General features: G+C 34.8%; 1 protein-coding gene across 2 annotated transcripts; it reads left to right on the top strand.

Annotated features, from left to right (window-relative positions):
- Nucleotides 1-808: 808 nt before the first annotated feature.
- Nucleotides 809-14,223, top strand: LOC119084567 (facilitated trehalose transporter Tret1-like). 2 transcript variants are annotated; one of them, XM_037194639.1, is made up of 12 exons: nucleotides 810-1,056; nucleotides 1,117-1,156; nucleotides 11,786-11,915; nucleotides 11,994-12,147; nucleotides 12,218-12,446; nucleotides 12,502-12,658; nucleotides 12,724-13,018; nucleotides 13,074-13,144; nucleotides 13,210-13,333; nucleotides 13,404-13,584; nucleotides 13,657-13,797; nucleotides 13,870-14,223. In XM_037194639.1, coding segments are annotated over exons 2-12 (1,692 nt in total). In that variant the 5' UTR covers nucleotides 810-1,056; nucleotides 1,117-1,154; the 3' UTR covers nucleotides 14,078-14,223. The 2 variants fall into 2 exon arrangements, with proteins under 2 accessions (XP_037050613.1, XP_037050534.1); XM_037194718.1 differs by having other exon boundaries at nucleotides 809-1,156; nucleotides 12,724-13,012.
- Nucleotides 14,224-14,877: the final 654 nt, after the last annotated feature.

The following is a 14,877-nucleotide window of genomic DNA, read 5'->3' on the forward strand; positions in this document are numbered from 1 at the left end:
ACTAATGAAACTAATTCTGCAGATCGCTTAAACATTAAATAAAATTTGTGTGTTTTAATTGCACTGTATTGTATTGTGAATTATTAAATGGACCGAAAGATTGTTCGAATTCCAAAACAATTTTAGGTTTTTTTGCGATTGAAAGACTAAACGCTGTGCGACCAGGACATATAGTTTTAAAATTGCTAAAGTTTCCAAAATTTGCTGTTCAGATATTATTATGGTTGTGGGTGCCATATCTTCGCTTCGAATCTCTAACGGTTTTAGGCTGAAAACACACGGGTAATTTTGCGCTGCTGTGATGGATAATTGTGCTGCGTCTTCCATTGTAATCCGATTAGTAGCATGGAAAACGCAGACTACACCCGATTACACTACTGTGAAGTAAATAAAAATTCGAAATTTCTTTATCAACAACCGGTTAAATTGTAATTTGCGTTATTGCAGAATTGTTTAACATAACTCGATTCCACTATCGGTTAAATGAACCACAATTTTCATTGATATTCGTAACATGTGTAAGTGTGTTATGGACAGTCATTTTAGCATAATACGAGTAATTGCAACGAACGGCGCTTCGATTTCAATTAAAAACGACAATTCTCTCTCTACAGTCAGATATTTCGTAACAATAATCAAGATTTATAAACAAGACACGTGTACTATAGTAAGTGCACCTACAAAAAACCAGAAATTATATGCAAAAATCACCTCGACTCTCTGGAAAGTTTTCTCTCATCAAAGCTTCGTCAATGAGAGGAGCATTGTCAACCTCACCTCACATAGACCTCACAGCAGAAACACTGTTCGTTGGTACCCATCGCACTGTTGATAGTTCAGTACAGATCAATCATTTGATCGGTTACAATGTTAAAGGTTTTGTGTTGGATTTTGATATAAAAATTGAATAGTCGTCTGTGAAGTTACTATTGTCATCAGTGTTTTTGTTCAATTGTTTTAATTTTTTGTCATTTTTCGACCAAATAAAAAATATTTTTTTTTTGTTATAAGCTTATGTTACAAGTTGATGGAGTTTGTGATCACGTATGGATATAAATCGTAATTTAATTTGTGCGGCAATTTTAATGACGAAAAATTGAATTGAACTTTGATTTGTTTAAAAACACAAATATTTCACACAAAAAGTTGCTGAAATGTGAGTTTTTTGTGTTGTGTTGTTTTATTTTTTGTTGTTTGTTTTTTTTTTTTGGTTGTTTATTTATTTTTTGCTCCATGTAAACACCAAGTCTTGCATGCATTTTGATATCTACAAATAATATGGATAATTGTACGAGACCTCTATGTGAATGTTTTTCGAAAGTTTGCTGGTTATTGACACACCTGTGCTTTTCAAATTGATTTATAAAGTTCAATCTTCAATGTGTTTACTATACCAAAGTTAATATGCTTCGAAGAGTATTGAAAATAGACTGAACAAACATTGCATTTAGGCTAATTTAATTTTTAAAAAAAGTTATCTTTTTATCTACCTAACAAGATATGTGTGAAGTATCTAGTTTTAGGGGACATTCATCCATAAAGGACGTTTGTAATTTAGTGTTGTCATACAGATTTATAACTCGAAAATTATGAATTTTTGAAAATCAAATTTATGTTCTATTTAGGAAGAGGGAAAAGGTATATTTATGAAGAGGGCGGAAATGCATTCTACAGAAATTCTACTTCAGAAATTCAGAAATTTATGGAGTTATCGTATCCTATACCTTTCATCGGTCGAGCACTTGTTTTGACGTTCTTAACATTCAATACATGACGAAATATCACGTTTTCGCGTGATTATAGACGTCTTTGTCGCCTCGATCTTTCAACTTTTTCTTGGTAGTTTCATAGTAGTTTCCATCACCTTTTCTATCTCAATATGCCCAGATCCCTCAAGGAGAACCAAGCTTTAATAACAAGTTTTCCTGTCAATGTCCTAAGTGGAGTTAACTACGAAATACGATGAATGGATGAATAAATACATTTTCATCATACGATGATTTGGTCGTTGCTGGTATAATTGACAATCTATTTATCATCGATTTTTGAGGGTTCAGTAACCATATTTGGACAAGGGATCTCGGGGGATTCTATCTCAGTCCCATAGATAATGAATTTTGTGTTTGAAAAAATTACATCTTAGGCTATTCAGACGGGCTAAAGTATTAGGGGTGGTGAGGGTTTTTTTAGAAATGTGTTTCTTTGGTTAGGATATAGAATTTAGTGTGAATGAAACAAAATGACATGTTTCGTCTTTATCAACGCAATCTGAGACTAAGATAGAACATCTTTCGTATAACTCATTATTTCCTTCATGCGAATGCATATGTTTATGTAATCCATAATGATGGAGTGAACGTAGACTGAATGCAATATACTCAAATCAAAATGTTAGATAAACATCTGGCGTATTTTTTGATCTTCTGTGCTATTGTTTTTGTTGCAATGACGATTGTCTTATACATTTCGTTCAACAGAGCATTTACAGAAAACAATATCGCGAGCCAGTAATTTTTGAACTGATGAAACGTTTCCCACATTGGTCTGGTAAATTAATTGTAATTTTGTCACGAAATTTTTAAACTTATATCGGAGACATTATTGTACATTGTACACAGAAAACATATCTGTGTAGATTGTTTGATTGCACAAAACAGTGAGACTAAGTAAAATGTCTTTGTTGACTGTTTACAATAAATATAAAAACAATTTTTGATAAGATTAACATTTATGAGGAATACCACTGATGTGATATTGTCTGCTTTTGTTTAATGTATACATACGGGCTTAGAGCCTAGAGTATTAACATTTGTAAACGACAAGCGTTTCGCGATATAATCAATATGTAATTTCTTCTATTCGAAGTATTGTACAGTCTTTGATACAGAATCTTAAAAAAAAACTTTTATTGAAACCTCACTTGCATTGGAATCTTCGGATTTGGGATATTTCATTAGATGAAACGCATGATTATAAAAAAATAATTTATTGAAACTGCTTCTCACAAATTATCATTTCGACTGACTAGATTTTCATCCCCTATACTACTACGATTATGCTAATGAATTTGATTCTGTGATCAACACTCCAACAACTTGTTCATCTGAGGAGTTGTCTTAGATTTCTATGTAAGAAAACAAGAGAAGACATGACGACAGCGTACAGCCGCTTCGACGTATATGGTCAGATGTTTACTTAGGATAAAACACACGAAAGATTAGACATTCAAATTTTCTACTATCTTCTCCGAGTTGTTTAGTGATGAATGATTGGTCAACTTTTCCGAAATAAACCAAAATAGACCAAAATAAACGATGATCTCTGTTTAGTTTGCTATCTCTAGCTATATCCCTCTCTGTGTTAATTAGAGTGTTCGGATGGGTAAACTAATGAGATTAAAGGTTTTGGTTCAATAGAAGTAAAATATTTAAGTTTTATAATAATTCACGCCATAAGCGCCCTTTCATAATTTGATTCGATGAATCGATGGATGAACCAATGGACTGAAAAATATATTTCAACGCAATCAATAACAACAATTGGCCATTAACATTAAGTATTATTAACTGAAGATAGAAAAAATAAAAGTACCGATAGAAAATGATGAATTATCGATAGAAAATGATGAACTACCGATAGAAAATGATTAATGATCGATAACCCGGTACCAGTTTATAGTTTAGTACTTTTCATCGGTAAAAACTTATTTGTAGCTTTGAATATTTTTATCGGTTGGTAATTTCGCTATTTGTACTTTATTATTTTTTTATTATTTTTTATTATTTTTATTATTTTTTTACCGTGTTTATCTGTCATTTATTATTTTTTATCTTTAGTTTTGAATTAATTTATCGGTCGAATATAATATCCCGAATATGCATACCTCCTCCACTTTTCGCATCAATTTTCTCTACTCGACGCAAATTACGTTTCGTGGTTATTGTATAGTAGCAAAAAGCTTCCGAATTACAGCCAATAAGAAGTGCAGTCTGGACCACCGGCTTAACATGACTTTAGAACCATGCATTAAAGTATTAAAAAAAAAAGTTAGGTGCTAATTGATATCTCGCCTTAATGAAGGCTAGACCACCAAACACAATGCGACTACCCAAAGTAAAGCTTGAGTGAACTTAAGACCTTACAAATGCGATTAGCTTGAAAATTCAATGTCGAATTGTCTGGCACGGGAATCGAACCCGAATTATTTTGGAAGAAGGCTAGTACGTAACTACGACGTTAAAAATACCAGACATGGGAATAAAGATTCACGGATGTTTTCAATATAAGTGCACGTACCCTGAATGTTATGACTTAATTCATTCATTGTAGCATTTGCAACATCTGAAGAATTTTCACGTACATACCAATTTCCTCGAACTTTTGAAACAATAATTGAATAGTTTTGTTCCGGAAACTGAATTCGTGTTCGACTTCTTTGAAGCTATGGAAGGTCTTAATTAAAATCACGTTCTCGATCTATACATTTTAATTTTTCAAATTTGATGTTCTTCTATGCAAATTATTAATTAAAATCACGTTCCACTGCTACATTTTTTAATTATTTTTCCTTTAAATTTTACATGCGTTCGTACAGTAACTGTGGATTTACATAGCAACGTAAAAGTGACAGATGCAATGTTTTTTAAATACTGCAACCCGAAATTTCATTCATAAAATTAAAATTATGAATGAAATTTCGAGTTGCCGTATGAGAAAATTTTTGCATCTGTCACTTTTACGTTGCTATGTAAATCCACAGTAACGCTAAATAAAAATTAAGGTCAGATGAGTGTTGACATTGTTGAAAGTGTATTCCAATAATATAAAATAATAAAGAAAAACCAACGATCTGAACAATAATAAATTCATTTCCATTTTTATCACTTTTTATATTATAACTTTGGACAATAACATTCTCGGTACTTAAACAATAGATTTTTTTTATTGTTTCTTATCGTATAAGTTCAACAAAAATTAAGTGCAATTTTCCAAACAACAACTGTCGCGAGGGGTAACCGATTCGGTCTTAAATACTGTCAGATGGTAAAACAAATGCCGATGAAATTCCATTAATTTACGAAAATTATAATATTATGCTGCCTTGACACTCCACAAACAACGATGCGCTTGCTGGTAAATTGTGCGAGAGCTTTACCTACACACAACACTTTACTAGACTAGACTAGGCTACCATACGCTAGCAAGTCAACTGAGCAAACGAAAGCAAAGTGCATTTTGGAGGCTTACTATATAGAACAAGATTTTTATTTAGAATCTTAGAATTTTGCGTCGATTAAAAATAACTTACAAGAAGTTGTCCCGACTAATTCTGTCGTGTTAAACCAAAATATCGTGTTGCATGTGGGGTGGGCTCTGAAGAGCTTTCGAAAACTTTGAAATTCTCTTGGATTCCATTGGAAAAGTGGAATATTTCAGTGGGATACAAAAGAAGCTTAAAGCTCTCGAAAGCTTTTTGAAAGCAAAGACATCAACTCGATACGTTGGTTTAACGCGAACTTGTTCATGTTCATTTATGGACAAACTTCTGTAAATAACAAATACCAAGCAAATGATGGTAAATGAATAATTAATGGTGGTAAGATAAGGACGTGTTCAAAGCATAGGTGCGAGCTTTCGCGTAAATGTCCAGAAATTGCAAGGTTTCCCCTCGACGAGTCGCCTATGCATGTGTACAACATACGTTTAATTGCGATCGTTTTTTTGTTAAATTTTGTATTTAAGAAAAAAATTAGCGATGAGATAATTAATTGAATGAGAAAACATTCATTCACAATAAAGCTGCGCCATTATTATACACTGCATATCGAGCTATGACATGATTAATAACAAAATGTTGAGAGAATGTGGAAAATGAAAGTTTGACTAAGATATGATTTGAATTGTTTTTATCCAAATTTCGTCTTTTTTCTGTTTCTTTCAAAGAGCTTTAAGCTCTTCTGTATTCCACTGAAATATTCCACTTTTCTAATTGAATCCAAAAGTAATTCAAAGCTCACCAAAGCATACACGTTATTTTGGCTCAATACGGTGCGTTTGCTAATTGCTACTCCAATTGTAACTTACTTCAGTTGGATTCTATACCCATTTCGTTTCCGAAGTCGCTACCCGTTAAAGTATAGCGCAGCATCTGTTCAGCGGAAGTGTTTTCTTTTGTCAATTTCTAAATTTGAATAAAGTATAGTTTCCACTTAAAAAGAGCACTCCGTTTAGCCTCCGTTTACATGACAGTTGTAAAATAGAACAAAAGAACTGTCACGCAAACGGAGTGGAAATTGAATTTATTTGAATTTTTTACTCCGTTTACGTGACAGTTCCTTTGTTCTATTTTACAACTGTCATGTAAACGGAGGCTAAACGGAGTGCTCTTTTTAAGTGGAAATTATACTTAAGAACTTGCAAGATCTTTCTTTTCAGTACCACATCTGAGTCAAAATATTACCTTCTTGTCTATATTATTTATACCGTCTATGTCATTGAGTATTAATTGTTCGTTTGAGAAAATTCGAACCACTGAAAATTTAGGTCGAATTCATACTTTTAATGAGTAGAATTATACACGTAGCTCATTCATGCTATTGGTACTCGAATGAAATTCGATGAAAAAATTTAAATGCGAGCCCTAGTCGTAAAATTATGTCAAATTTGTAATGCCGTACTCTAAGCAACATAGACATAACAATTGCACGAGCTCACAAAAGTGTATATTAGGAACGGAAATAGCTAAATATTTCTGCTACGAAGATAAGACATGGTATAGAACGCAATTAATTAATTTCTAGTTTTTAGCTCGGTTCTTAGCAACATTTAAGACATCGATGGTACGTCGGTCGGTCGGTTTCTCCTTCTGAAAGACTGAATTGTAAACTTGTTTATCGTTATGTATACGAATCGAAGGCTAATCTGTGCAAAAATTTTATAGCGGAATTTCCTGAATGTTTAATTCGTGTCTCGTCACTGTTCATCGAAAATTACAGAAAATAAATATTGAAGAAGTTCAGATAACCGTTCTTTGTTGATCTGTTTACCATATTACTGTTTCTCTTTACTGGATTGCTTCTCACAATTCTCATTCTTATTCACAATACAAAGAATCACATCTAGTAAAAAGTACTTGACGATAGTAGATTACGTCCTTGCTAGTTCAATAATTCGATTTGTTATCTTACGTTTGGCCTCGCTTCCAATCGGCAATGTCCACAGAAGAAGTTCCACTTCCATCATATTTGTCGCATTGACAAGGGACTAAAGGGATTAGCGATGATGTGAAAAACAACATGCTGCTGTAACTCTAGAGTCAGCATGTTGTTTTTCACATCATCGCTAATCCCTTTAGTCCCTTGTCAATGCGACAAATATGATGGAAGTGGAACTTCTTCTGTGGACATTGCCGATTGGAAGCGAGGCCAAACGTAAGATTAACTCTAGAGTCAGCATGTTGTTTTTCACATCATCGCTAATCCCTTTAGTCTTCTATAACCTGTTGCTCACTATTTACCAGAAATTCTGAATCTGACTTCTTATTAATATATTTCTTGGAGGAGAACGAACTGAAAAAACGTCAAATTATATATATTATAAACGAATTAGTGCTTTGTTAGACAAGTTATAAATTATTATAAATTCAAATATCATTTAGTCTGAGCATTACAGAACAAAAAAAGAAGAAGCTTTTCATGTTAAATCGTGTGTGTATGTGTATGCTATTGTAAAGATCCCAATTTAGTTGTGCAAACTATAATTTTTGTTCGATTCAACTCAATAGAGTGGATCACACTTCTTCAAGGTTGTAATGCTGACGTTTTATTTTTTATCCGGATCATTACAGTCTCCAATTAATTTTGTTTGTGCACAAATGTTTACAAAACGTATTCGATTGGTTCGAGAGTACACCTGATTTTGAAGGGGAACTTTCAGGCTTAATTTGATTATGTGCAGAAAGAAACCAGGGTCGTTGGCATGGATAGTACATCTGTGCAGACTGAGTATGAAAAGAGTGAAAATCAACTCTTTGAAGAATAAGAGATTTCAGAAAATTTTCTATTTGAACAAAAAAAGTGTTTTCTAATAAGAGATCTTTCATGCAAGTAAATACAGGTCGTACCAACAAAATGCAATTAGGTATAGGTTACCACCTGTCGTTGTGCCTATCAACGTTATCATAGGACTGTTATAGTTTTGGTCCTGGATTTTTGTTGAATAACTGAGTGCAGATTGTTAAAACATCTGTGAACATAATTCACAGCAAACCACAAAACAAAGAATTTTATATTGGCATGAGCTGTAAGAAGTGGCGACCACAGTCTTGCTACGGTCCTGTCGTAAGCGACTGTAAACGTTTATAATTTATTTATTTTACAACATCATCGTGTTGTCATTATCTTCAAATATTGCACTTGGCTGTATTATAACCGTTCACACAACCTTTATAGGATAAAGAGTCTTTTCAACTTGGCATTTAACATTTGGTTTTTTTTATATTGTATATTCAGATTGTCGGAATAACTAAAAGACAAATTTCTTATTTTTTTTATTGGTTTACGGCTACGGGAGAAAATTTTAATTTTCGGTTTGGTAATTCCCAAAAAACCTTCGACCAAACAAAAAGGTGCAAAGTTAACAACGCTGATTTATCGATCTTTTATCTATGAATCATCATCACTAGATCAGGGCCTATTTTTGGTATTTTAGTACTGAAAAATTCCCGAAAAATTTCGAATTCTAACTTCTAACGAGGGATTTGTTTCTTTAAACAGCCTACCGAAATCGGACGCATTTTCCAGTGGACTTTTTTATATGTGTCTAGAAAGGTATTCGACCCTAGAAGCCAAAACCACGTTCAAAAAAATTCTTCGAAGTTTGCCTGGCTGGTGAAAGGTGATCAAAAACCGAAAACTTGCACTTTTCATACAAAAATTTCTCCAGTTACACGAGCCTTACAGGGTCGTGTGGGGTGTCATTAGAAAGGTGATCACATGTACTATTGAGCCGAATAGGGACTTATTGAGTTTAAAATTCATCGACACTGAAATATGTGCAGTTAAAGTTTTCAATCGAAGACTACTGTTCTTACTGAAATTTCTCGAGTTACACAAAACGTACATGGTCGTGTGGGGTATCATTTGAAAGGTAATTTAATGTGCTTTTGGGCCAAATAGGGACATAGGGAAGTTCTTATGAAGTTTGGATGCATCTATGATGAAATATGTACACCTAAACATTTCAACTTCTATTTCATCGTAGATGCATCCAAACCACATAAGACCATATTTGGCCCAAAAGAAAAAAACTGTCAAATGACACCCTACACGAGCATGTACGTTTTGTGCACCTAGAGAAATTTCAGAAAGAACAGTGTAAGTCTTCGGTTGAAGCACACAACAAATGTCGAATTTGCCGAATTTTCCGTGTGCACATATTTCAGTGTCGATGAATTTTAAACACAATAAGTTTTATTCGGCTCAATAGTACGTGTGATTACCTTTCTAATGACACCCCACACGACCATGTACGGCTCGTGTAACTGGATAAATTTTTGTAAGAAAAGTGCAAGTTTTCGGTTTTTGATCACCTTTCACCAGCTAGACAAACTTCGAAGAATTTTTTTGAAAGTGGTTTTTCAAAAGAATCCCTCAACATCTTTTTCGGAATTTCCCAAAAATAAGCCCTGCTAAATACATCATCAACCGTTTCTCATCTCTGCGATAATTTGCTGCGATATTTCGTAATTCCGTAGTTGTGCATGTTTTACTAAATTTATATTACCAATTACAATAGAATCATAAAAATGCAACAAATAACTATCGAACATTCCAGTAGTGTAGATGCCGTCAACTAATTATATTTGTGAACAAAAATCTAACTCGAACGGTATATTAATCCACCTGCATGCTTGCGAATGTATTTTTTTCGATAGCACGTAGGACCTACGTCGTAGGTCATACTTGGTATAATATATATTCAATCCCATACTACCTTACGCCTAACATCGTAAGCACAGCGATTATCGAAATATTGCGAAACAGAAGAACAATTCTCATTACTTACTTAAAATGTCGAGCAAAACCCTGACGATTTCACTCAACTATGCAACGTATGCTTTTATTTATACATCGGAAAATTGCAAAACACGAGCATAATTATTCTCATTATTGCATAACTAAAAATTTCGAGATTGACCTTGATGATTTTATACTCAATTGAATGCAACTGCTCATCGTGTTCTACAATTTTGAACGACTAGAATTATTCTGAGCGTAATATAAATTTAGAGTTCACGTGACTAAATTGTTCCGCAATCCAAACTTTTGGTATCGAATACCATCAAGTTATATAACAAAAAGTGGTTGAAGTGAAAAGAGACCCAATTTAATTCAATAAAGTTCAGTTCCGTTCCAATTTCCTGTGTCATGCTCCTCAAAGCTGGAAAACTAAATCATTTTCAAAATAAACGAACGAATTCACTTTACTGATAATGTTTGAAATTAAATTTGCACAACTTTGCCACTCATTCAGTATTATGTCGCTACCTTGTGGTTTAATAGCCCAATAATTAATGGAACTATTTATACAATCGACGATGTGTTTACAGACACAATAACAATACCTGTTAAGCATATGTATATGTATAAAACGCTACACTGATATGACATTGATAATGAAAATTACGTACTGTTCCAAGGACGGACCAGTCTATACTGTATGTCGCTAATAACCGTTAAACAATTAACTCAAATCAAAATATTAGCTCAGAAGCTTTATGCAACATTATGATAATTTAGTAAATGCCATGTCAATGTAGCATTGGATTTCTTTATTTCATGTGAGATATGAGCTTCCTCTTTGTTATTCAAGAGTCTAATGCCAACAAAATCTGTGTTTAAGTCAACTTAAGCTTGTTAAGCCTGTCCCGGTGATGCAATCATACTGCTTATACAGTTTTACCAGTACCGCAATCTTAAGTTAAACTATGAAAGTTGTGTAAGGACTTATATGTCTAGGTTCTCAAAAAAACCAGTAATGACACCTCTTGGGTTAATATAGAAGGAAGTGGGAGAAAACGTTTCTAGTGACCCTTCAATGGACAAAGAAATTAATAGGAAAGGGACGGGATGGCTTAGTGGATGTACAAGCCTTCCACCGATTCGGATTAGTCAATTCCACATGAACATTTTCTGACAATTATATCGCATTTGTAATGTCTTGAAATTCACTTAAGCTTCATAATGTGGGTAGCACTTAATTTTTCTTAGACTTGTTAAAGACTATTAGTGTGGTGTCTAAATAAACAAACAACTCTGAAATGAACTTGTTCAGTCAAATCGAGCAGGCTTCCACCAGAATGATCACGTCAGACAATTCCACATGGAATTCTATCGATTATATCGCCTTGGTAACGTCCTATAGTCAAGCTTATCATAATTTGGGTTATTGTAGTGTGTTTGGTGGCTGCGACGATGTGCACACCGAATGGCACGTAGCCCAAATACGATAAATTAAATTTTTGAGCATATCCCCAGCCTACATTTAGGCGAGATATCAATTAAGTAATCTAATTTCCTCAGAGAGGATTGTCCTATTGCATAGTTCGAGTCGTGGTTTAGAAATCACGTTAAGCCGGTGATCCAGACTACGCTTGTTGCTGGCCGAAAAAGGCCGTTAGTGAGGTCTCTAAACAAGCATACAAACGTCTTCCCATAATGAGAGATTTCGGACTCATTCGTTCTTCTGGTCACGACTTACAAACGATTTAATTTCCTAATTTTAGGAAGGCAACATACAGTGTCAATAACAACAATTCCGTGGTTGATGCAAAAACTCAAAACCGTGATGGCAAAGCAACTGACTCAACAGAAGACTTTAAAGAGGTCAGCTCATTTCGAACGATTTTCCCACAGGTAAGAACAACGAGTACGCTTTGACCAAGATAATTGATAAAATCTTTTTTATCGAACAAATTGTGGTTGCATTCGCAGGTATTAGCTAGCTCGGCTAAGAATTTGCTACTACTAGATCTGGGCCTAGCTGCTGCCTTCCCGACAATCGTTATACCAGCATTGCGTGGGTTACAAAATGAAAAAAATCCGGATGAATTCTTGCAATTTTCGGCTGTGCAAGCGTCGTGGTATGGTAGGTTTTCCGATCGACATTTTAACTCTATGTATGGTCTCATCCGAATCTGATTCTGATTTTATCACAGGTAGCATGGGTTATATTTGCCAACCGATCGGAAGCGTTTTCTCCGGATTAGTGTCAGAGCCGCTCGGTCGCAAGAAAGCAATGATTTTGGTTAATATTCCTCATATCATTGCATGGACAATGCTGTACTTTGCGTCGTCGTTAGAGGAAATTTACATAGCCGCTGTTTTACTTGGATTGGGCATCGGATTCATGGAAGCTCCAATCATAACATATGTCGGAGAGATTTGGTTAGATGAAAATTTGATAAACATGCTCACTAATCGAATCCCGTCAATTTCGTAGCCAACCGACCTTAAGAGGCATACTGACGTCATGTGCTGGAATTTCAGTGATGTTGGGTTTTTTCATTGTTTTTTGCTTGGGAAGCATAATGACATGGCGATATGTGGCGATTATTTGTCTTATTGTTCCGTTGATAACAGTTGTGGCGATATGCTTTGTAATGCAACACTGCACACAATTGTATCACGACACATCACTTATTATTGTTCCTTGTGTGCACAGGTTCCCGAAACGCCCATGTGGCTCCTATCAAAAGATCGACCAGATGATGCATTGAAATCACTTCAATGGCTTCGAGGATGGGTGCCAGCGAAAAATGTCGAAAAAGAATTCGCTGAAATGAAACGCTACAGCGTTTATTCGAGCTCGTGCGCGTCATGCCAGAAAACCAAGTCAGTTTGTGAGCATCCACCGCCAACATTCATACAAAAGCTGCAAGAACTCACTAGGAAGAGAAATTTGAAACCGTTCGTCCTGGCGCTTCTATGTTTCGCATTTGCGCAGCTCTTTGGTTTGGGTTAGTTTGGCTGATTGATCGAACATGAATTTAAGTAAAAATTTAACGATTTTAGCTCCCATTCGTCCGTATATGGTTCAGCTTTTTACCGTTTATGGAATACCGATGGATGTCAATTGGGCAACGGTACGTCGACTTTATTTGTGACAAAGGTGTAGTTGTGTTACATTAAATAAAACAAATGTTTTCAGTCTGTCGTAGCACTATTGGGACTGCTAGCAAACATAGTTTGCACTTGCATCATAAAAGTAACCGGAAAACGAAAATTATGGTTGGTATCAATGGCAGGCACTTTACTGAGTTGTTTGGGACTGGGTGAGTCTACCAAAAAAAGAAACGCTCTGTTTATCTAAATTGAAATCAATTCGAATGACTTGAATCACAGGAACGTACGCCTATAACTTCATACCGTCTGGATGGAGTTCGTTCGACAAACATGAACCGATTGTAGTCGAAGGACATTTTAACTACATTCCGATGATATTGTTCTTCACGTTGGCATTTTTCACCAGCGTTGGAGTAACACCCATTCCGTGGATATTGTTGAGTGAAGTGTTTCCGTTCAAGTAAGCAGTGAAGCTGAATATGGAGTGGAAATTTTGGATTTTTTTTTTTTTTTTTTTTCAACGATGAAACAGATCGAGAGGATTTGCAACTGGCATAACGGCAGCCATAAACTATCTACTCACATTCATATCTGTAAAGACATACCTAAACTTCGAAACATGGTTCACACTATCGGGAATTATGTGGATTTATGGAGTTGCCGGATTATTTGGGTATGACTGCAATCATAACACTATTGCTGTGTAAATCCAATCATACAATCCAAAAATGCACTTTCTTTACAGGCTGTTTTGTGTGTACAGATTCTTACCGGAAACGGAGAATCGAACATTGGAAGACATTGAATTGTATTTTACGGATAGTAGACGCAAGTGGACGGACATTAAAATAGTTAAGCAAACGAGTATCGATGGAAATGTTGAGACTACCGACAAGGATAATCGTTCCGAGAAGGGCTGTGATAACAAAGCTTTTGTACAAAATCTATATTAAGTTTTTAGAATTTTTAAATTTTACCCATATTTACGTAGATCTAAGAAGCATTTTAAGCGACGTCCTTCATTCTGTTAATATTTAAAAAGTATCTCCGAATACATGGTGTCTCTTGTCAGCGTTTTTTCTGACATGTTTTATTGAAAGTCTTCTTTAAATGATCGTTGAGTGTTTTAAAGATTTATTGTATACATTCACTAAACCAGAAGCTTGTGCTGAATCAGCACCAGCTGATCAACAAACTCTACTTGTATGATAAACAATCAAAACAAAAGGTATTGTCTTTATCGACCAGATGGAGATGTTCAGTTGTTCTTGATTCGGCACAAGCTTCTGGTTTAGCGAGTGTAATTACCGTTGTCGTTTTTGAAAAATAAATGATAAGATTATATTAAACTGCCTCGACTTTCATTTAGCATTAAATATATGTTAAGTATGAAGTTGGTGACAATACAGTACTCAAGGAGAGAAAACACGGCAGAGTAAAATAAACTTTGCTCTGTCGTGACAGCAAATAATACTCGCAAATAATATGGCGTTTTCGATGTGCTGAGGCTTTTTAAGAATTTTAACAAGTAAATGAACAATTTCTGTGGAACATTTAATACTAGAAGCCTTAAACGTACAAATCAACAACTACATTGGATGCAGCGGAAGTATACGGTTTGTATACCCGAGCCGAAGCCGACGTTTGGAACTAGTCAAAATAACAGCCACTTGTGAGCACTTCACGCATGAGTGGTACTCTAAATAGGGTTCTGAAACTTAACATTGTGTCGCCCAACTGTAAGACATTGTCT

This window comes from Bradysia coprophila, chromosome II (assembly GCF_014529535.1).
Source record: "Bradysia coprophila strain Holo2 chromosome II, BU_Bcop_v1, whole genome shotgun sequence".
In the NCBI taxonomy this organism is placed as follows: Eukaryota; Metazoa; Arthropoda; class Insecta; order Diptera; family Sciaridae; genus Bradysia; species Bradysia coprophila.

What these genes read in the sequence shown, in the direction of transcription:
- LOC119084567 (XM_037194639.1), top strand. An exon ending in TGTGCAAGCGTCGTGGTATG is followed by an intron (nt 12,148 to 12,217) that starts GTAGGTTTTCCG and finishes ATTTTATCACAG; the next exon opens with GTAGCATGGGTTATATTTGC. An exon ending in TGCGCAGCTCTTTGGTTTGG is followed by an intron (nt 13,019 to 13,073) that starts GTTAGTTTGGCT and finishes TAACGATTTTAG; the next exon opens with CTCCCATTCGTCCGTATATG.